The following is a 23,768-nucleotide window of genomic DNA, read 5'->3' as shown; positions in this document are numbered from 1 at the left end:
CAGTTTGCTAGACACGAATGAGACAACTATGAAAAGCACAGTCTTCTTCTGCTCCTGATGTTTATAAGACTCCAGGTACAAACTGGATCCTGGACTACGAAGCTAGACTAGAAATGACCTTGAATTGGATTCTAGTACAGACTATTCCCTCATGGTGTCTCCTACAGTGTATGTGATGGAGGGCGACAATCCCTATTTTTCGGTAGCCTGGATACTCAAGCAAACCACAACCAAGTCAAGAGATTGTTATTTTTTGTTGACAGGGGCCTTATCTTATAACCTTCACTTATAAACGTATTACCAAATAGTATTTTATGTAATATAAAGAAACCTCAATGGAAAGTACTTTGAGGTTGATATCACATTAATTAGTATACCAACAATTGATGTAACTGTTGCCCTTCCCCTGGTGAGCATGCGTACAGTTCGGGCAGCACCCACTGATGGCAGAACTGCGGAGTGAGTCATCTCTCTCTTACGCTGTTTCTGTGGCCTGACCTGAAGCCTCAGGGTGTCCGGGGCCTCATACACTGACTACAGCCTCTACCGGGGTGTGCTCTGGCCACTTCTGTGTTGACACCTTTTTCACGGCAGATACTTCTCAAGATTATCAAGTAGCTAACTTTAAATATACCTACTTCTAAACCATGTTGTATTGCCATGTATCAAAGTATATTCTGACTAAAATCCTCTGCTTTCTTTTACTTATATGTTCCAAATTCATTGGCAAGAGTGTTGCGGCAAAATCTTTCCCACATATTTGCATTGTTTGCTGTGAGACATCTATTGTAAGCATGGCTGCAGGCTGTCATTTTTGTCTGCCATCCAACACTCGCTAGCCAAGTGCTGTGTACTAGAGTTGGTGTCAGTCACCAGGGGAGGAGAACTCTGCAGCACAGCCAGGCGGTTTGTTGTTCCCTTGAAATTAAAAGCATATGAAACAGAATCAGCTTCTTAAGGTTTTGTCTTTATAAATAACATAAACTTAAATAACAAAACAATAAAATTCAAATACAACTTAAAGTAGAGTTTAATGCTGTAACCACAGGGGGGAAAGCATGATTATGTGTGGGAAGAACATTATTTAAAGTTGTGTTCCCAAATGTGAATTATACAAAAGATAGATATGTTACTTGAAAAAGACTTAAAGACTTCGGAATTTTATTTTTAGGGATTATAAAATGTTATTTTGTGGTGAGATGAAATACAGTATTGTCATCATTATTGCTATTTTATATACAGACTTCTAAAACATCCTGTTAGCAATACCTTTTCAATTTGAGTGGCATTAGGTTTTTTTCATGTTAATCAGTACAGGTATGTGCCAATATTGTCATTCTGTAAAACCACCTGTCGATTCCATTCTATAATAAAATGTTGAGAACATTCACTTTTCTGAGTAGAGCTAAAGTGGATTATAGTTCTTACTGGAAAGCTCTCAAACACTGCTCATCGTCTATGGTTTGTGTGGGCTTGATCATTCTCAGGCATCCCAGCAGGGTTAGGTCTGACATCCCTTATATAACATCATCTGCATCATCTTCATTATTATTATTATTATTATTATAGCAGCCATTTTATAAGCAGATAGTGATATTAAATATTCATTATCAGATAGTCAAATCTAACATACTCTTAAGGGTAAATTAATTTAAGAAACACATCACTATTACTAACATGATTGTACAACCACTTTTACAACTTTTTACAACTTTTAGTTACTAAATCTGATTTGTGTGTATACTCTTCAACTCTTTCTTTAATGCAGTCTTTTAAAATAAACAAAAATGCGCAAGTCCAGCTTGATCAGTTTTCAGTAGTTTTCCAGCCTTTCTTGGTTACTTTAAAAGAGAGAGAGAGTGAGAGAGAGAGAGAGAGAGAGAGAGAGAGAGAGAGAGAGAGAGAGAGAGAGTAAGGAAAAAGAAAGAAGAAGAAAAAAAGTCCACTGGAAAGAGATCTCCCTGCTGAATGAAACTGGTTTCTCAAACACCGTGTATGATTAGGTTATTGCCATAGGAAGAAAGTGGGCCGTTTTTTGTTCCTTCTTCGTTTTCTTCCCTTTGACGGGAAGCCCCTTTTGATTTAAGGCAACAAACATTTCCCCGCCACTGTGTGTCCATTTAGCTGATGCGTATGTGTTGTAATGGTTTTCCAGAATTAGTTCTTTGAAGTTGCAATCCTCGTTGCATTCTTTCTGATAAAAACAAGCACAAAGAAACCAAACACAATTATTAATACAAGTTCTGGAGAGGCTCAAACTAACAGCAAGCAGGTGATGGTCTGTAGAGGTGAAGTATATGTGACTTATTTTAACCCTCGGAGTGAGCAGAGCTGACACAGTTTAATGGGTTTATCTATGTCATGTATTGCCATAGGTCAAAAGCATCTTAAATTAACAAAAGATAACATAATACACGTTTAGTTATGTCCCTTTGGACAACCAATTCCTACTCTTTAATGTTGGGATCCCTAAATCACTCCATTCTCCCCAGAATGTCCCCCAGAAATTTAGTGTAAAGGGCGTAGCCTCCATCTCCTGCAGGTGAGGGACAATTTAATAAACTTTATACTATGTTGCCCTCAATTGTAACAAAAGTAAAAAGTTAGCTAGTCTGTTCATCCAGGCAGTCAATTGTTCATTTGATTACACCTCTATTCTGTAATTGGCCTGCATAGGCATTATGCAGAGCTACAAAAATACAAAGGAAATTGAATTTTGCTTTACTATAGTGGGATGAACTATCACATATTTCACATCATAATAAAGTGGAAACAATGTGAATGCTTACAGTTCAAAGCCCATGGTTGTGAGACTAATGTTGACAAATGAACTGAACACTTCAAAAAATTTTTTCCCAAGAATTTTCAATGTCAGCAATGTGCAAATCGGAGGAAGTCTAACAAAAGGGCTTTAATACTCATAGATGGAAATCTTAGGCTTCAAGTATCTAAAATGCACATGGGAGTTTATATGAGCGAGAATTGTTGAGACCAAGGTTGGATAAAGCACAGGGACAAATAGCCAAATGAATGGAAACACATGAACTATGAACCAATGGCTGAGGGGTCCACACTGGATCAGGCCCTCCGAATGGGTGAGACAGTTGATTGGCTTGATCTGTTTGGGAGGCATCCAGGCAGTGGGACCAGATCTTGTGCTCATTGCATGAATTGGCTGTTTGAAACCTGGGGCCTATGCAGGATTGTTTGGCTTGGCCTGGGAGGAGGGGACTAGACCTACCTGGACTGAGTCTACCAGGTTGACCTCAGTCTGTGGGGAAGGCTTTGCCCTGGAGGAGATGGGAATGGGGGGGGGGGGCGTTGGGGGGAAGGTGAGGGGGACGGGAGGGGGGAGAACAAGGGAATCCGTGACCGATATGTAGAACTGAATTGTATTGCAAAATAAATTAAAATAAATTTAAAAAAAAAAAAAAAAAAAGGGAGTTTAGAATTGAAAGGATCCCTAGAGATCAATCATTCCAAGTCATCTTACAGATGAAAAATCTAATATCCAAATAGCTTAAGCAATCTAAGCTCATACAAAAAATATTTTGCCTTAATGCTGAAGTAAAAAAATGTTTTAATGGAATATTCAACTTGTGCCAGTGGAAGAAAATTACAGTTTTCAGAAAGGCATGTATTTTTGACAAAAGTAAGTTTGAATAATAACTCTAAGTTATCAATTATTAATACCTTTGCATAGAGTTTTCCATCTTTATTCATTGCAAGATAGTATTCACTTTCCACCCCTTTGATTGCCACAATTCCAACTGCCACAGTCCTGATCTCCATGATGTCTGCAAGGAATGACAGAAACATGTATCAGTTATCCACTAATCTTGAGACCTTTTCCCCTAACACACAGTCACAAACACTAGAGTAATCATTAAACATAGAAGTGCAAACTGATGACCTTCATTGCACAGAAGGGGATATCTACATGCAAAGAAATAGTTACATATCCAGATGTAACCTCTAGAACGATGCTTCTAATCTACCATAATGAAAATGCAGCTAATATGTGCTGAATTCATACCATAAAAGAATTGCACCCATGTCTGAACTTGTCTGGTTATCACCACACACAGCAGGGCAGGCACCCTTGCTACACCCACATCACTGAGGAGGGTGCTGGTACACGGAGAAGTGAGTAATCTGCTAAAGCCTGAGAGCTTTGGGGCAAATGTAGAGTTTAAACCCCAAAGCATGGTGTAAGACAAAGAAAGGAGGATGTGCCTAACAGTGTTGCTCTTCTGTTTGGCTGGTTTATCTTAAAAATTATTGCTAGTAGAGTGGTTCTTGACTTTGCTGAAAATGAATAACTTTAAAATTACAACTAAAGCAATTACAGATTGGTAATGGCAAGTAGAATCTACTGTCTTTAAAATCAATTGTTTTAAACTAAGTGTTTTAATGCACAGAGATGATTCAAAATTTAATTGTAAATCCTAATCATATAAATTTACATACTTTTATAATTAATTTTTTAATCTTTGTGGAATTAATTTTATAAAATAGGTACTTTACAATGTTAACCAGATATTTTCTTTTATTATATATGATATGATAGAGGAATCAGTGCCTTGCTCAGCCGTTATCAGAGAATCTTCTTACAGTAGATGGGAATTAACACAGAGACCCACAACTGGCCAGTGCACAGAGAGAGACTGTGCAGTCCTCAGCCCTAGATCCCTGACCTCAAGGCTCAGGGATCTACACAGAAGAGGAGGCAGAAAGAGTGTAAGAGCCAGAGGTGATGGATGACTCCAAGGGACCAGTGTCTTCCAGACACAGTAGGATTGACGCACATATGACCTCACAGAGACTGTGACAGCGTGCACAGAGCCTGCACAGGCAAGCCAGATGGACTTCCAGCAACCAAGAGAGGGAAGTAAGTGGAGGCTCCCACCCCTAGACGTCTGCAGCTGATACCCACTGCCAAAGAAAAATGTCTCCAATGATGTCTTGCTAGGTATACAAACCACACTCCAGGGCAGGCCCCATGCCCAGGAGTAATTGGCCAACACAAAACAAACTCAATGGTATTTTTGTAGATGTTTTGTCTGATTTGGGTTTTTTTTTTCTCTTATTGGTCTTTTTTTTTTTTTTTGCCTTTTTGTTTGTGGTTGTTTCTTGGGGTTTTTGTTTGTTTTTATTTGTTTCTGAAAGAGAGAAAGGACATGGAGTTGGGGAAGTGGGGGAGGTAGGGAAGATCTGGGAGGAGCTGGGAGAGGAGAAGTGTGTGATCACAAAATTAGCCTACTCAGTATGTGTCTTCTGTGTAAACAGAAGCCTCCTTTCCAATATGCTGTACTCAGCACTAGTGAGATGTACCTAGTACAATTTCACATCTAAAAACTGGAGTCTATGATGCAAAAAAGCAAGGGAGTGTGTATTTGAAGTATTGTGAAGCGTTGTTAAATGCATAAAATCGTGTAATTTTAGGAGACAAATTAAGAACACAGTCCTGGTTTGAAATAGCAGACACTCCTGTAGAAAAGAGAAGACGTTCCTTACTAAAAAGAGAAGAGCACTTTCTGGAGAACACTGGCCTGAGGAGGCTATGGAAATTTTACATGTCCTTGTCAAGTTTGTGACAGGTCATGATGCTGATGCCGATGCAGTCAGACAACATGCAGCAAATCTTCCCCGAGAGCTACTGCTGTGTCAGGCTCAGCTCAGAGACAAGCACCTGCCTCAGGCTCTTCCAAAACAACTTCGTTTTTCTCTAAAGAAGGCACCAAGGGGGGTTGGGGATTTAGCTCAGTGGCAGAGTGCTTGCCTAGCAAGCACAAGGCCCTGGGTTCGGTCCTCAGCTCCGGAAAGTAAAATTAAAAAAAAAAAGAAGGCACCAAGGGAAGCCGTGCAGCATCGGCAGAGTCCCGTGGGGTTAAACTGGCATGCCTGCCATGAAGAATACTGAAGAAGGTAATTACTGTGCCACACGTGCGATACCTTCAAAACAGCATAAATCTATTTAAGAATATGTTAAAGTTGGGTTCTGAAGACCTTACCACTGTGAAAGGTTGCACCATTTCCCTTGTTTCCAAACTCCATTAATCCAGTGTTGTATTTTCTGAGAGAGGAGAGTGCTGGTCCAAAGCCTGAGGTGTGGCATTTGTGATCAGTTGGGATTAGAGGATGAATCTGCAATGTTTGCAGGGTGTTCCTTCATGGGACAGTTATCCACAAAACACAGCTGTTGAGTGATAGTTACTGGCCCTGTAGTATGTGAACTCCTTGCCCTTTGGGACCAGTTATATTGTCTTGTCTCCAAAAGCTGCTCTATCCCCTGACTGTCCATTGTCCACTGTGGTTTTCGCACATGGACACCAAGTGGTGATAAACATTGTTAATCTTATTCTTCCCCGTATTAGGATTAAAGATACAAAAAAAAAAAAAGAATTGTAAGGATTCTAGCTTCAAACGGGATGAGAATACACTTTAAATGGCTACGTTCCTGTATTTTCAACTGCGTTACAGTAAAAAGAATTTTTCCTGGTCTGAAGTCATTTGGTGAGAGCATTAAGAGTGGTCAGAATCAACCATTGTTTAGTCTGTTACACTCTGTCTGCTATGCCCTTTTTTAAAATCAAGAAACCCAGGAATAAAAATATCAACACTATCACTTTTTTGTTCACATGCAGAATAGGGATGTGTTCTTTTCAATATCTACAAAAATCTGTAGAATAATTAACTATCCAAACTTACAGAATTATGCCTCCATCCCAAAACAGGAGTGGAGGAGATTCTCAGAAAATATAGGAATATATAACTTACAGATAATAATTTATCTTCCAAAATAACTTAATTGTTCTTGACCTTTTAATGTACAATAAATAAAAAATATATGCTGCATCCTATAAGGCAAATATAAGATGGTGTCTTTCTATGGATATATTTTTCTGTTTATAAGAAGTTTACTAATTTACCCCCAATGAGGTGGTGAAGCATATTACATTACATAGATGTATCAAACCTTTAACATAATGAGAGAGCTCAAAAACTGAGAGAGACAGAGGGGGGAAAGAAGGAGGGAGAGACAGACAGAGAGGGAGAGAGAGAAAATCAAGATACTATATAATGCACATCATGCCTAGCCAGAAGCGCCTTCAGCAACAGCATGGGTTTATCATTTAGGGTGTCTAGCTAACATACCAGGGGACACTCACTAATGGTTTTTCTATTCCCAGAGTTCAACCATTCATGGACTTATCTAGACTTTTTTGCCTGTTTAATCTTGTGTCACACCTGGAAATAGGTGGAGAACCTTGGAATAAGTTGCTATACTTAAACAAAATTCTCCCAATATCTATCTACTTGCAGAATTATGAGTATTCCCTTAATCTTGCTCTCTCAATATTGATACTACTTCTTTGTTTCTATTGTTAATAGCTTCATGGTTAAGAATACTTTAACTTTCCTTTTCAAAATTATTTTCAATAACCACATGGAAACCTGTCCCATTCCAGCATATTAATATGTGTTTCCCAAAATTCTTTTAAGCATTATACTGAAAGTTTTTGAGGGGAGCACCTATAAATATAGGTGGGCTAATACACATTTCGAAGATGAAAAAAAGTGGTTTGATGATTAGGCTAATCAGAACATTTAATTTTGCCATTGATCAAGTATACCTTCTTGCACACATTAAAACTAAGAATTAAAAAGAAAGAAACAAAAGCAATTCTTATGTTAAATAATGAACTTTTAGGCTATTCCGTCAAGACTGTATTGAGTGAGAAATATCTTAATGACTGAATATTTATATTACATTTACAGGTTTAGATTTAATTTAATAATAAATTCTATGACATAAATATGTTTGTAAAATTATATCTGGTATCTCTAAAAGAACTAAGAACTTTAAAAATATGATAATAAATATCATTAAAAGTAGATAAACTATCTGAAGAAATGGTAGCAAATGAACAGATGAAAGGGAAAGGTGCTGTATCCCGTCACTAGAGAATGAAAACCATGATAAGGTCCCCCTCACAACTATTGGCATGACAAAGCCCAACAGTTCAGGACACATGGCAAAGATGCGACACAGCCCAGACTCCGCCTGGGTAGTGGGAACGCAGAGTGCAATCAACTTGGAAGACATTTTGGCCTTTTCTTAGGAACTAATCACACAGACACATACCTTTGTGCCCATGCACATACCCTATTGAGTAGAAGACATGTTCACACAGAAATCTGAACATGAATATTTAAACCAGCTGTACTTATAAGAACCAGAAATGAGAGACAACCAAGGTGTTCAAGAGGGGAACCGATAGCCAAACTGTGCTACACTCATACAGTGGAATGTTATATAAGTGTCTTTAGAACTCAGTGTCAAGCCATAAAAGACATGGAAAAAAATTCATGTGAGCATTACATATGAAAGCAGGGGATTTTTAACCAATGGACTATTGTACAAAACTGTAACAGTGGGTACATTTTGTTATGCATTTGTCAGAATTTATGGGATGGCACAGGACAGCAAACTAACAACGTTTATTTATATTATGTTCGTCGGTGGTAGGAAATACACACTATTCCAAGACATAAAAATAGTGGAACCATGGTAACGCTGCTCTCTGTTCAGGGTGTCTGCAAATCCATAGTCTTGACTGAAAATATAAGTTCTTAAATTGCAATTTTAATTTTTTAAAGTTGTGCTCTAAACTTTCTTTAATTGTATACAATGGACAGACTCTAAAGAGACTACTTATACAAACATCAATTATTTGTTCTTGTTCTAAATACATAGAATATATGGAGTTTGTTATGAATATTGTCTTTTGTGATAGATTAAGATCTGCTTATCAAATGAATTGTTTCTTTTTGAAACACATAAGCAGTTATGAGTAGCCATAATGCAAATTCCCATTGCAAGTGTAGAAAGCACACTCCTCTGTGTGTGTGAAGAACACTATTCCACTTGTAAGTGTGCTTATCTCTTAAGTGTTGGGGTGGAACATGAGATTCAGTAACATTTTAGAAACTTGAGTCAATGACATTAATTATGCAGTCATAAAAATATTTTGGTATTAATAGAGTAACTGTCAAATTTCAGTTCATATTTTCTGTTTCTGCAGACAAAGATAGGTGATCCCCAGCAATATATGCCAATCGCTTAAATTCATGGAATGGAAAATCAATTCCATAGAAATTAAAAACTAAGAAATGTTATCCTTGGTAAAGAAGGGTAATAGGATCTGAGAATGATATAGTTTAAATCAAATCTTAAATGATGGATAAGGTTAATGTGTAAACAAGATGAAAACACAATACAGTTGAAGAAACAGTATATGCAAGGTCATGAAAGCTAAGATTCAAATGTCATATTCATAAGATTGGAATTAGAACTGTCTAGACTAAGAAGTATAAATGATAGGACTGAATACTAACTGAAAGGATTTGAACTGATATTTGAAAGCAGTGAGAGCTCCTTCTGGTTTGTAATTTATTTGAGTGTCAGTCTGGGATGGGTGAGATGGTTTAGGCGGGAGGGATACTTACATCAATCCCAAGGTGGAAGGAGAGAACCAACTCCCAGCATGCCCTCTGGCCATCATACACAGTCTGCGCACACTTGCCCCCACCCCGTACACACAGATAAATAGATAAATGTCATGGAATATTTTTAAAAAGAATAATGTCAAGCTATAAAGATCCATTGGAGGAAAACTAACTGTGTGTGTATGGCAGGTAAGAGTCTGAAGTGAAAGTGCCTTGCTGTATGTCACTTAGGGTCATTTTGATCCACAAGAGTTACTGCGATTGTTTTCTAAGTTACTGAACTTTTTTCAAAATGCCTTAGCTTAATTCTCTATGCACTGACTTTACATAGTTATAGCCCACTCACACAATAGTTCTTTGTTGTTCTAGGCAATATTTTAGAGTGTGAAGTGGTATCAAGACTAAAATCCTGTTTGAAACCAGTCTTCCTAAACCCACTTTCATTTCTCCTCGAGTTTTCTGTTGCAATTTCACTGTCTGTCGTAAGTCTCAAGTATTTGTGCTATGAATATCTCTGGCTAGTTTATGACCCTAGTAAACATGGGTTTATAAATAGAAACTTCATGCGCATGTATACAGAAATAGTCAGTGCACTTCTAAATGCCTAGAGACTTTCTTAATGCGTTTTAAACTATTGTGTTTCAAATGGTAAATTATATACAGAAAGAGTAAACTGTGGGAAACATTTTTGGTTGATCAGACTGACTACTTGATTGATGTTTGGTGGCTTTAATTAAAGAATACAGCTATAAGTTATGATTTTCTGTTTCTGTGGGTTGTTGTTTGTTTGTTTTAAGCATGGACACAACTACAAAAATAGCAAAGAATTTTTTTTAAGAAGTGCCCTCTTTGACATTATAATCCTGTATCTCAGTGTTATAGTTTTGCCATATCTTGCAGGCACTTTATTTGCTGCTATGAATTTGAAAAATAAATTACCTTTAAAGAGCAGTTGACTCAACTTAGTCATCTCCTACCTTTCCAGGTCATCTGCAGTCCTTCTTCTCTTTGTTTTTTGGCTACAAAAATCCTCCTTTAAATGTAATCCCTTAATCAGAGCTGCTTTAAGATTTTTCCTGAATTCCAGACACCATTCCCCAAGACTGTCCTACACAGTGAATCATATTAAATATGTGAATATTACTCAGTAGAAACACTTGGGAATTATTTTAAGTTTTTGTGCAATCTTACTTTTGAAATAGGTTGTTCTAAAATAAATCGCTGAACTTACCCTTTGCAATACATTTTAAAGACATTATGCATTCTTGAGAACTCTTACCAAGTAAAAAATACCAAATTGTCTTCAAATATTGTTAAAATTATATTTAGCAAATAATGAAGCTAGCATGATATTTTATATGCTAAACATTTGCCAATCACTATTTTTACATTTCAATGCAAATATCTTTATCTTGAAGTTCTAAATGTGTTTTTAAGGACTTGTAATTTTGATGGACTCTAGGCTCAGTGTCTAGGGGCCAAATGAATACAGTGTCCCTTCCCAATTGATACGGTGTCCTCACCCTTCCTGAAACCCTTCACTAAAAAGTGGTTTCAGTTTCTTTTCACCAGTACCAAGTTTAACTGTTCTCCTCTTGTCGGGGCCAGTGAGGAACCACTCGTGTCGGGTCCAAGAATACCATGACAGACACATCTCCGGTGCCTCCTTGGGCACTTCGTCTCTGCCCTAGTCTGACTGCTGCTGCTGCTTCACCAGCCTTGTACCCTCCTCGTGTGAATTCACTTGGCCATTACCACTCTCTCAGCTAGGAGCGATGGCGTTTGACTGTGACCACAACTGCTTGGGAGACTGAGGCAGGAAAGTCACAGGTCTGAGGTTAACCTAGGCAACATGGTCAAGTCTTCACATCATTTTTTAAAGATTAGCTTTATATAATAACATGTAACTGTTGCTTTTTGACAACTTATATTGTTTCTGTGCTTAAAAGTGATTTTCATCCCACTGCCTGAAATATATTTTATCCTAGTATTTTTGATTTATTTTATGTTTTGAATTTCAAAAAGGAATTCAAATTTCCTTTAATGGTGCAGGAAATGTTTTGAATTTATAAGGTGGCCCTAAGTTGATATATTATTTTTAGAAATAGTTGTCTCATTTCTTCAGCATTATTTGTTGAATATTTTCATTTCCTTCTTTCTAGATAAGGCTCTCTCAGCTCTTACTCTCAGGATTGTTTTGTCTCATTGATTTACTTACCATGTAGCTGTATGTCCACATTCACTAGCTCTAAGTCACAGGTTCTCACATGGTTTTTACACACTTATAAGCCACTCTGGTTCTGGATGTCGTATATCTAGTGAGTCAATCTTTCCATAGAGCCCTTCCCCAAAGTGAAGACACTGGCCACGCCCACCACTTTGAAGCATTTCTGTTGCCCTTCCTCATGACTCCGAGGTTGTTCACTCACTCAATTATTTACTTACAACCAACATTTTAGCAAGGCATCGACTGAGACAGAGAGCCTATTATTGTTCATCGTTCCCCCAGTCATAGGCCACTAGTTTATTTCATACTAACACACCGTCACCATCTCCTTATGATTGTATTAATTGCTTCATTATTTCAGAGTTTTGGATATAGTAAAAAGTGTGCCCATGGAGAATGTTTTAATAAAAGTACATCTTTTAAAATTATATTATAAAATGTTTAAATATAGGAGGTTATATTTTATACATAAAGAAAAATTTAATTTTCTTTAACATTATAAAACCCATGACCCCAAAATACTTTCTATGTATTGTACACAATTGACTACCAAGTGAGTTCCAGGAAAGGCGCAAAGCTACACAGAGAAACCCTGTCTCGAAAAACCAAAAAAAAAAAAAAAAAAAAAAGTTCATTAAATAGAGGTCTGGGCAGTGATGGTGCACACCTTTAATGCCAGCACTCAGGAGGCAGAGGTAGGTGGATCTCTGTGGGTTCGAGGCCAGACTGACCTACAGAGCTAGTTCCAGGACAGCTAGGCTATTACACAGAGAAACCCTGTCTTGAAAAACCAAAAAAAAAAAAAAAAAAAAAAGAGGCAGGCGGATCTCTGTGAGTTCGAGGTCAGCCTGGTCTCCAAAGCGAGTTCCAGGAAAGGCTCAAAGCTACACAGAGAAACCCTGTCTCGAAAAACAAAAAACAAAAACAAAAAAGAAAAAAAAGCCAGAAAAACCAAAAAAAAAAAAAAGTTCATTAAGTGGATGCAAATTAAAATATGAATGTCATTGTACCAAAGGTGACAGAATATGCTTCTCTGATCTGATTAACACGCTTATATGCCATAAAAGCTAGCTCAGTTATTCTTGCAATTTAGTTTCTGTATGATAAGATGGCAATATGGTTTTACCCTGGTATTTGCAAGCAGTGTTCCACAAATAAAATATTGCAGGTGTAGAGAGCTGTTTTACTTCTCCAAAAACAATGCTGGCTGCCGTACAACAGCCACACAATATTATTTAAGAAATAATCATGCCATGCTCATTTCCAGACCTCATTCTAGGCAGAGACTTTGCTAGCATGAATAGCATCTACAAGTCAACTTGCGCTGTCAAATATATTGCAATACAAATTTTAAAGATGAATTGTAAAGTTGTTTTATGCCTATTAGTTTATATTTAACTGAGAATGCTGCTAGCCAACAGTCTTACTGAGATTGTAAATTTAACCACACGTGACGGTAAAAGGACCTATTTATAAAATAGTGAAAGTCATCATGTCTTGACTAAATGATGAAAGAACAAGTAAGTCCGCAACAGATTTATCTCATCTCTCTGTTTGCCAGACGCCCAAACTTGATGTCTGTGGAGACACTCAAACCATTATTTTCTAAACTAGAAAAAAATGACATTAAGAACTGGTGGGTTGAATTTTTATTTCAGCCTAAGATTATGTTGTTTTAGAATCAGAAACCTGTCATTAGCTTATTTTGAGGCTACAAAATGCTTAGGTCTTCATTCATAAAGAATATTACAAAAGGGCTAGAGAGTTGACTCAGAGGTTAAGAGCACTGGCTATTCTTCTGGAGGACCTAAGCTCAATTCCCCACACCCACATGGTAGCTCACAATTGGCTGAAACTCCAGGTCCGCGAGTTCCAACACCCTCTTCTGGCCTCTGTAGGCATCATGTATACATGTGATATACAAGCATATACATGTAGGCAAGCACCCACCCACATTCCTGGAAGCCCCTCTCATTGTTCCTGGCTGGTGCTCAGGTTACAGTTTCTATGCTTCACTAGTCCACTAGACTGCTGTACATAACAAGGAAGCACCCAGCTCTGTGTCTAATCTAGCTGCTTTCAGCAAATAGGAGAGAGTGCAAATATTCTACCCACCCCTGAGAGCAAGGATCCACATTATGTCTGTCTCATTAGTTCATTCCCCTTGCCATGCCCATTCCCTCAACTTCCATGCCCAATGGATAGCCAAGGCATTGAAGTCATGAATTATCTAAATCCCAGTCATTTTGAAGATGAATGTATAAGAAAAGTTAAGGGGGATGATATTTTCACTAGAGTGTGAGTGGGGCCGAGTTTGAGGAGTTTTTAAACGTTATTCTTTATAGTTTCACACATTCTGGTCATATCCCCACCAGACCCCCTCCCTCTGTCAAATCCCTATCTCAAGTGCATGTCTTTTCATTTGGTTTGGTTTGGTTTATGACTTACTGGGCTCAACCTAGTTGAGGGCTGCCAATGTGGGCATGGTGTAGAGCTACCCCCTAGGATCATTGAAAATTCATTAGTTAGTTACACCACTGAAGACAATGACTTCCTTCCTTCCAACAGCCCTTCTCTGCCATTAGGTACCTTGGGAAGGGATGGATCCCATGAGCACCTCCTCAATCAGGGACTGAGTGTTTTGGGGTTCGGTCTTATCAGATCCTATGGATTAATTGCAACTGCTGTGCATTTCTGAGTGCCATTGCATGACATGACTGTTTCCCCATCATCCAGCTCTCAGGCTCTTTGTGTCCCCTCTTCTGCATGTTCTCATATGAAACATAACTTCAAGTTTTCAGATTGTTTGTTTGATTGAGTTAGAGATTTCATTGAAGATAATGAATATGATGTGATAGAGGTTTTATGGATCCTGTTCCTAAATTCACTTTGTGATCTAAGTCTCGAATCACATTCCGGCTATAACACCAGACCAAAAGAATTGTTTTTAGTAGTAAAAAAGAAATATGCATGATCCGAAAACTTTCAAAGGATCATCTCACTTTTTAAAATACAATTATTTTTGGCATTTCTAATTTTAAAGTATTTACTGTTTATTCATTCTTCCCAATGTAAGAGAATTACATGTGAATGTCACTTAGGAAATCCTCACATGTAATCCTTAACCCCACTCCCTTCTCTAACCTAGAATCATTTACCATGCTTACATCATAATGCTGTGGTCTTCAATAGAGAAAAAAATCCAATTTCCCCAGTTTTCCTACTTCCTGTTTTTTTTTAATGTCTTCAACTGTAGCTAAACATAGAATCCCTAACTGCCATACTATGCAAGTGAGAATCCCATGGTTTGGTGCAGGCACACAGCCTCTCTGCTCTCTCCTTACCACCACTGCTCATTTTGAATCTGCTGTTATAACTCCTTAGTATCATTAAGGATGGGCAGACAACAGCAATAGATTTCTGTCACATTCAGTCGCACCCCTGTTTCCTTCACTCACTTTAAAGGGACAACTTAGTTATGGCGAGTGTTTTGGTAGTGAACATGATTTCTTTCTGGGATACCAAGTGTTATTACATCTACTTTGTCTTTTCATGAAAAAAAAATCAGAGTATTTAAGTAATTTATGAATTATTTGTGGTGCCTAATAACCTGTAAGCCATTGCTATGACCTTGTTTACAGAAGAAAACTATTCTGTACTCTAAAGGGAATAAAAATGACTTGACCATGAAAAGTTTAAATTATTTCTAAGACTTTAGAATTTTACAGTAATAATGAAGGTATCCATATATAGTTTATTAGACTTGACTATGAAATATACTGATGGTTGGACTAACATAATTCCCACACCCTTCTCACATAAGTGGGATTATCTTTAGTTTTGAATGTCCCTAGAAGAAGTAGTATTTTTTATATTGACAGCATTCAGTGAATATTTATCTCTAGCCAAAAAAAGAATTCTTCAAAGCAAACGCATTTGAAAGCAGAGTCACTCTCATATTTTCCACTGGAGAGAAGTTACTTATAAGGAAGTAAGTTCTTGTGTGTCATTTTAAATTTGTTTCAGTTTTACATTTGTTTTTAAGATGCTTTGGGTCATTTCTTTCCTTAGGAACAACTTATATAAGGAAATTCTGTCACGAGCTGAGTTTTTTTTCTCAGTGTCAACATGGTATGATCCACTTGAAAGCATGCAGTTTTTAGTATCTTGTGGTGTGTATACTATTTAAAGTTGATTTCCTCAAAAGTTACAGTGAATTAGACAAACTCAAGATTATGAGTAATTAGTTTAAGATAAGTCAGGACCTCCAACTAAACAGTGTCTACATAGCACAGAACAAGCTACCTGTGAGGCTGCATCTGGGGCCGGACCACGGGAAGATGTGTAGCTCCCCTGACTTTGCTGCCTGGAGAGAGCATGCCAGCATCCACTCTGGGAAAGAAGCCAGTCCACCTCCTTCCACTTCTACTTAGAAGGGATAACACAGAGGCCCTCCATCAGACTAGAGAGGAAACCTTCCCAATTCTTTATTTTGCCGTAGAGCCCACTACTGCAAGATAACACACTTGATGCATGTGATGGATGATGGTAATCCTGCATTTGCATCTTTTGACTCTGAGGAAGCATGCTGTAACTGTAAAACAGCGGAGCTGAGACACTTACATTGGAATACACTGAGTGTTCTTCCAACAAGGGGACTGACTCCGCATCATCACCGTTGGGAACTGATATTCAATCCTGAATTTATTTTCAGTGATGTCAAAAAATTCAGATAACTTGTCAGGTTTGCTAAAAGTAATCCCCTCATTCATTGAGAGGCTTATTAGGAAAATGAGTAAAACACCTGTCTCTTTAGAAAGCACATCTGTGCGGTGCTGTGTTGTCACTGTTGTTTAAACTGCTTGTTCTCAGCAAACTCCAACTGTGCCTAATTAGAAGATTATTTGGCTGTACAGTAAATAGGTGATATTTATCCAATAGCATATTCTGAAGGCTGATTTGTGTTTACAGACTGGCATTTCTACACCAATTCCCAGGCTCTTGCCCCCTTGAAGCAAGGAAGGTAGGGTTCCCTTTAAGTTCTCCCACTTCAGAAAGAATGGTTTATCTGCCCATGTAGATGCTCCACATCTGCTCAGTACAGGTCTTTGTTGCAAATCGCTCCAAACAAACAATGTGGATACATAATCGCATAGTCATATTTCATGAAAAGTCAAGACAACTGAAGCAATAACTTCCCACAACCTAGAGAGTCTCTGGTTGTCCTGAAGTCACTAACATCTCACCAGGACGCCAGAATTCCGTGACATGGGGGTAGAAATAAGATGGGTGCTGCGGTATCAGGGAAGACACATTTTCTGAGAGAAGAATTTGATTGAATGTAAAGGGATTGGGCCCACAAGCAGCGAGAGTGGAGCTGATAGGAGAAAAGAGGATAAAAGGGAGAAAGTTGGGGCGTTCCGCCACCCACACAGTAAGATAATTCTAAACAGTGTGGTTTCAGTGCTGGCTGTCAGCGCTCAGAAATGAAAACATGATTTAGAGCCATTTTCACTGTTGGCTCTTAGGAAGGTTTAAGTAGATGGCCGTTTCTAGTAATGTTACTCTAAATAATACATGGTTGTGTGGAGTATTACTGTGAAAGAGTTAGCACACTTTTACAGAAATAAAAAATTCAAGGAAAGAGATAAAAGTGAAAACATCTATTTACATAAGAAGGTACTAAAATATATTTTAAAGAGTGGAAGGCACGGCAAACTTCTGTAGGGAACTTTTGTACTAAGCCCTGTGTTTCTGGCTCACAGCTCTGCACACAGCACTTCTCTCCCAACCTTATTGCCATCACCATCATTCAAGGGATTGTTACTTTTTTACCCACCAATCTGTCTCCAGCCTTTCTGACTTTGCACGTACATAAAGGACATGGCATAATAGTCTAGTGTTCCAAACATTTCGGGTGTGCACTCTGTACAAAACAGGAAAACAAAACCTCTCAAAGCCCTCCAAAAGCTGACCACAGCCTACTTCCATCACTTTCTCCCATTGTTCCTGTACAAATTATTCTTTGGCTTCAGCACACTGGTTTACTCATTTTCTTATTCTACCCTGAAATTCCCAGCATTTTTTCAGCTCCGTCCAGCAGTTCCCACAATGTCATAGAGTTCTCCCCTGCAATGTTTCCCAAATGTTGCCTCATGGACTGGACTACCTTGTGCCTGCAAAAGTGAGATCCCCAATACTGTATCTGAATCCCTACCTGGTAGGCACTCAGCACATGCTGAAGGACATAGAAAGAGATGTGAACCCCCTACGAACCAGTGTATCGAGTTATACGTTTGCAATGGAAGTTACTAATTATTCCAGGATTAAAGAATTAATGATTGCTTTAATTAAGGGTCTATATAAAATGTGAGAATTGAAATGAAAAGATAACTAGAAATAGTAAGTTTCCTTCTGATTTTTATGACAGTCTCAGAGTTTACTTATTTAGATAAGTACAAAATCCCATTATTTATTCAAATAATATTTCATCTCACATCACTTTGGTGATACTCAAAAAAGTTCTGAGAGAACTGCAAACATCTCCATTTTTCCCTTCAACTATAAATTTCCTTTTTTGGTTTTGGTTCAACCTACTTGTATTTTTAGCATGTAACTCTAATGCCGGTAATAACTTCCATATGTTTCTATGGTGATAGAGCAAAACACATCTATTTACCTGTCTTCCTTCTAGCACAGTACACCTCAGTGCACACACGAACTCTCATATTTCATGAGTTAACTAACATGTCGTTGTTCTTATCCATATTGTGATAATTCTAAAAATACTGAATATAATCTATCTTAATGTTCACCTCAATGAATACTTGCTATTCTAGAGGAAAGTCCAAATGGTTTTTAGCCAATGTCATACAGTATATATTCTATGTCATTCATTCATTCAATCATTCATTCATTCAAATTGTAGGATGCTTTCATTGTACCCTGTAGTCTTTATTACTGCCAAGCAAGGAAGGATGACATCTGTACTCCAGATGTGGATATGCTATACTATTTACTCAGGGGTATCATATGTTTTGGGTCCTAACATTTTTCTTCATTGTCCCCATTATTTTGTTGGTCACTTTTTACTATAACTTCATGTTAATACAATACCTTTAGGGCAACAGTCAAAGTGATTTTTTTGGTGCCTTTTAATGAAGATGTCATTATTGGTGCCTCTTACCTGATAAGTACAATTTCAATTTTATTGCAAAGTTTGTTACATGAGGCCTGGCAGGATGACCCAGCAGCTCATAAAGGCGCTCTTTTCCAAGTCTGGGGACCTAAGTTCAGTTCCTGGGCCCCACATAGTGAAAATGGAGAAATGACCCTTGAAAGTCCTCTGACTGCCACATGCATGCTGTGGCACATGCGCAAACACGTGCACACACTACTGTAAGTATAAATAAAACCTTAAAATGCACCTGCTAGTCTTCTGTCTGCCTGTTTATGAATGGCCCATGTTCCAAAGTTTATTGTTAGTTTAGTCCACTGATTTAACGATATTGGCATTGTTAGAATTCTGCTCTCACTCTCCAGCTGCATGACCGTACATGCACAGTTCAGGAGTTAAGGAAAAGGTCTTGAGTCTTACGTCATCAATGTGCACTGGAGACTACATGCACACGGCATGGTCACACAATCAGTGCATGAGTGGTGTAGCTCCATAAGGCCGCCTCACCAGGAGCCCTTAAAAAGCCAGATGCAGACCCCACCCTCTCTCTCTGCTCTGCTCTCTCCCCCCACACACACCATCTTTCTCTCTGCCCTCCGCACATGCTCTTTCCCAGGCCTGGTTCTTCCCCCACCTCTCTTCCTCCTAATGAAGCTCTAAAATTAATACTGGGTTCTGTCATGACCGTGACCTTTCCACACAGTAGCCAGCGCTGCCACCAGTGCCACTTATCATTCATTTCAGGCATGATCTGTAAACTCTGACTTTTCACTATTCATTCTTACTTTATGAATATTTCTAAAACTGTCAATTAAGTCAGGCAGAATGAAGAATCTCATTAAACATTATATTTACAATTTTTATTCAAAGTAATTCCTTGTTTGCTCCTTTTTTAAAAGTCCGTGGTTCTCAGTGTAATCAACTGAGAGTGGAGATGGCACAGGTTGGACCAAGAGCATTCTCCTGTCCAACAGTACCAGAGATACAGGGGGCTTCTCAAACTCAACACACACAGGAGACATTCTGAGGGTCCTTTCTATCACTGCCTCATTCTGGAAAGCCATCCCCTGCCCAACCCATCTCTCTGGGGCTTATGACAGGACTTAGCCAATGATGACGGCACCAGCTTCTTCTCTAAGTAGATGAGTGTTTAGGGTGAAAATGGGAACATATTGGAAACCTGATCTGTAAAATGTTTCTCACATTTCCAGTGGGGGGGGGGAATGAATTCTACCTGGGAATCATAATAGTAACTCATTACAAATATAACTTTGTTTCTTGGACATATCTCATCATCCTAAAGGTTTAAAAGTGCTGTGTACTTCTTAGTTTCTTCAGAACAATTTAGTAACTAGGTAGAACATTTAGCTTACAGAAACAACCTTGGCCTTTCTTGATGTCTAGTCCACAGACTTCAGGCGTCATAGTGGTAAAGCCCATAAAGTCAGGGAGAGGAAGCCACGCAGACGGCAAGGACGCGTCAGACACAGTGGCACTCAGGTTGGTGTCCTGTGCTTCCAGCACACGCAGGCAGATTCCAGGGCAGGGAAAGAGAGCTGCAGGCAAGGCCAGCTCGTGAAGAAGTGTGTGGCTAGTTGAGTTTGGGTTTTTATACTGAAGAGGAAGGAGCTGAGGTGCTTGTGAAAGCTGCTGCGAGCAGCAGTGTGGCAGGGGGGCTGATGAATGGCAGGGCCCGTGAAGACATGCTCGCACTGGTCTAGGCAAGAGTGCATGTGCTCTAAGGAAGGGTGATCAGGATTCGATGTGAGGATACTTGTTTCCTAAAAATAGGTTATATTTGTATAAATGGGCAAACCCTAAGCCCTTCTGAGTGAGTTATGATACACACTTTAAAAAACACAAGGTGACGTTGATATTTAGATACTTGAGGGCAATGTTGATTGTTTAGACACAATATTTAGAGACACTTCAAAGTGATGTTGATATTTGGGGGGACAGTTTCAGCACACCAAAATTTAATGTGTGTGTGCATGTAGATAGACCCAAATTAGAATCCAGGGAGGAAAATGTTCTTACCTGCTTTGAACATAAAATGAATTTTATCATTCGTCAACAACCTTTTAGAGCGGTCATCTCCTTTCTGCACCTGCTGTCTTTGCCAGTCTAAACTGCGTTCAGAGTTTGATTCCTTAAATCTTTCAACGTTGTATCTTAGGTAAATGTAAAGCAAGACCAACTGAATGGAGAGAGTGAGGGCAGTGCTGGATTCACTGAGCAAAGGAGGCTTCATCCCTCCTTCTGGCCAGTCACCGTGGCCAGCCCTCGCTTTTCTCCCCACCCTCTCCAGCTCTGTGCAGTGGAGAATGGATTGTGGCAATGCATCATGACACAAAGCTAAAATAGACCAGGAGAGGCTTGTAAAGTATGTGCCCATGTAGACAGAGAAGATTGTGAGTCTAAAGCACAGATGTTTCTGGCCAGAGCCTGGATCTATCCAATGTATAAAAAGAAAGGATTGCAAAGCAGGAGTGTTCTCAGTGATAGCATGTGACAAGATCTGAATTAGCCTGGCTTGAGTTTGTACCAGTCTCGTGCATGCCGTAACAATTGCTGAGTATGAGTACCTGCCTGTTGTGTCTGGAACAGGTTCCTTGTTGTCATCTACCACCTGTGGCTCTTATACTCCTTCCACCCCCTCTTCCTCAGTGACATCTGAGCCTTGGGGAGAGGTTGTGCGAGTTATCCCATTGGGCCTAGGATCTGTCTAGCCACAGGTCCTCTGTCTGATAGTGGTGCCAGGTATAGGTCTCTCTTGGGAAGCAGGCCTTAAATACAATCAGAGAGTGTTTGGTCACTCCCATGATGTTCATAGCACCCTTTGCACCAGAGGTCATGTCTTGCCAGGTCATGTGGCTTGGCAGGGTTTTCAGCTGGATAAAATTGATGATTGCTTTTCTTCTCCAGGAGCATTCATAGCACATTCAGGCATTATGAAAGGTAGTCAGTAGAGATGAATCTTCTAGGTCAGTATCATGTTCTGTGACTCAAGTACAGTGTCTTCAGCAATATGGTCTTTCCATTGAGTTCTGGAGGCAATATCCTGAATGTTTGAGAGTCTATGGGGCCTCATTGGCCAACAACTCCAGAAGTTGGGCACTGGGATTATGATTCGTTAGCTTGTGGTGTCTAATAAAGGCATTGTTGTCCTATTATAGGGCAATTCCATTTTACTCCTACTATGTGTGTGTATAATATACATATACACATATCACACACACACACACACACACACACACACACACACATATATATATATACATATATATATATTTGGAAGCTTCTATAATAGTAGCTTGGTTTTCATATAACTTCTTCAAAAGGTCTTTAGTGCTATTTATCACCCTCTGTATTCCTTCCTGTCTTAGTTACTTTTTTATTGCTGCACTAAGACACCATGTTCAAGTCAGCTTATAGAAGAAAATGTCTATTGGGCTTTACAGCTTCAGAGGGTGAGTGCATGGCCATCATATCCAGGAGAATGGCAGCAGGCAGGCAAACATGGCTCTGGAGCAGTAACTAAAAGCGTGTATTTTGAGACACAAAATGAGGCAGAGAAAGCTAACTATGAGTGGTGTGGCCTTTTGAAACTTTCAAAGCCTGCCCTTCAATAAGACCATGCCTGCTAATCCTTCCCAAACAGTTCCACCAACTGGGGACCAAGTATTCAAACTTATGAACCTATGGGGCCATCCTCAACCATACCACCACACCTCCTCTGTCTTGTTCTCTCACTCTACCCTAGTTCAATCCATCATGTTCCCTTAGTTCCCTTTAGGCCATTATCCCACTGCGTTCTATCTCTCTTCCTTTGAAAGCCATAGAGTATAAGTCACAGTCTTCGTAACATTGATACCAACTACAGAAAAGATTGCTGATTCTGTACCGACCAATCTCTAGGATTATACATGGGTCTATCATGTAGTATGTGCAGAACACAAGAGTAAGTTGCAAGCGTCTTTGAAGTAAACCGTCATTTGGAATAGAAGACCCACATTTACCTCAAGTGGCAAAGGGAGATTCTAACTGAAAGAGCACCGAGGAAGTCTTTGACTCTAGAACTGTTGATGAGAACCTCTGAAGACATGAAAGCCCTGAAGAAATCTATCAAGATGGACAACATTTGAATCAGGAAAAGCAGACAAAAAGAAAGGTAACCAGGGAAAATGAAAGAAATAGATGAACGGCATAGAGGAATGTCCATGTTTCACATGCACGCCGGCTGTCTACACTGGGACTTGACACAGCAAAATCTGGGGTGGGTAGTATTAAGAAAATGAAAAATTGCACTCGGGAGGCAGAGCCAGGCGGATCTCTGTGAGTTCGAGGCCAGCCTGGACTACCAAGTGAGTTCCAGGAAAGGCGCAAAGCTACACAGAGAAACCCTGTCTCGAAAAACCAAAAAAAAAAAAAATGAAAAATTGAAAGCCAGACATCATATAATAAGTGACAAAGGCTCTTCTTAGATATTTGAATCCCATGCAAAGATCACACAACTCTGGCTTCTAATATATCTCTACACAGCAAACCATCATAGTGCCAAGACAGAGAAACCATACAAGTTTTAGAAGTGCCAGAGGGGTTTCAGGTTGTTTAATTGTTATATACATGACTGGTTTCAAAAGTCCTGTTTTTCAGACTATAATGAATACAATGTGTGGGTTAAAATATTTGTTTTATGACTTGGCTATTGCCTGAACATTTTTGGAATTTGCTGGTACTCCCACCTCGGTTGTTTGGTAATGATCGCTTGGACTGTGAGGAAATGTCAGAATATAAGTAGGGAGAACAATAGAGTCATGGCGCTGCAGATTTAGAATCTGAGTTAATTTC

General features: G+C 39.0%; 2 protein-coding genes across 2 annotated transcripts in view; one reads left to right on the top strand and one right to left on the bottom strand.

Moving 5' to 3' along the window:
- Positions 1-23,768, top strand: part of Fam227b (family with sequence similarity 227 member B) — a 176,490-nt gene that overhangs the window by 60,798 nt on the left and 91,924 nt on the right. The gene's annotated exons all lie outside the window — the stretch shown is intronic.
- The window catches only part of Fgf7 (fibroblast growth factor 7), a 52,945-nt gene continuing 30,321 nt past the window's right edge, over positions 1,145-23,768 (bottom strand). The window contains exons 2-3 of the mRNA XM_052724910.1: positions 3,694-3,797; positions 1,145-2,194 (exon numbers count right to left, since the gene is read on the bottom strand). Of these exons, the coding sequence (XP_052580870.1) occupies positions 2,000-2,194; positions 3,694-3,797 (299 nt within the window). The 3' untranslated portion in view covers positions 1,145-1,999. The remainder of the gene's footprint in view (positions 2,195-3,693; positions 3,798-23,768) is intronic.

This window comes from Peromyscus californicus, unplaced genomic scaffold, assembly GCF_007827085.1.
Source record: "Peromyscus californicus insignis strain IS unplaced genomic scaffold, ASM782708v3 Scaffold_7__1_contigs__length_154581171, whole genome shotgun sequence".
Classification (NCBI taxonomy): Eukaryota; Metazoa; Chordata; class Mammalia; order Rodentia; family Cricetidae; genus Peromyscus; species Peromyscus californicus.
This window is presented reverse-complemented; position numbering and strand designations above follow the sequence as displayed.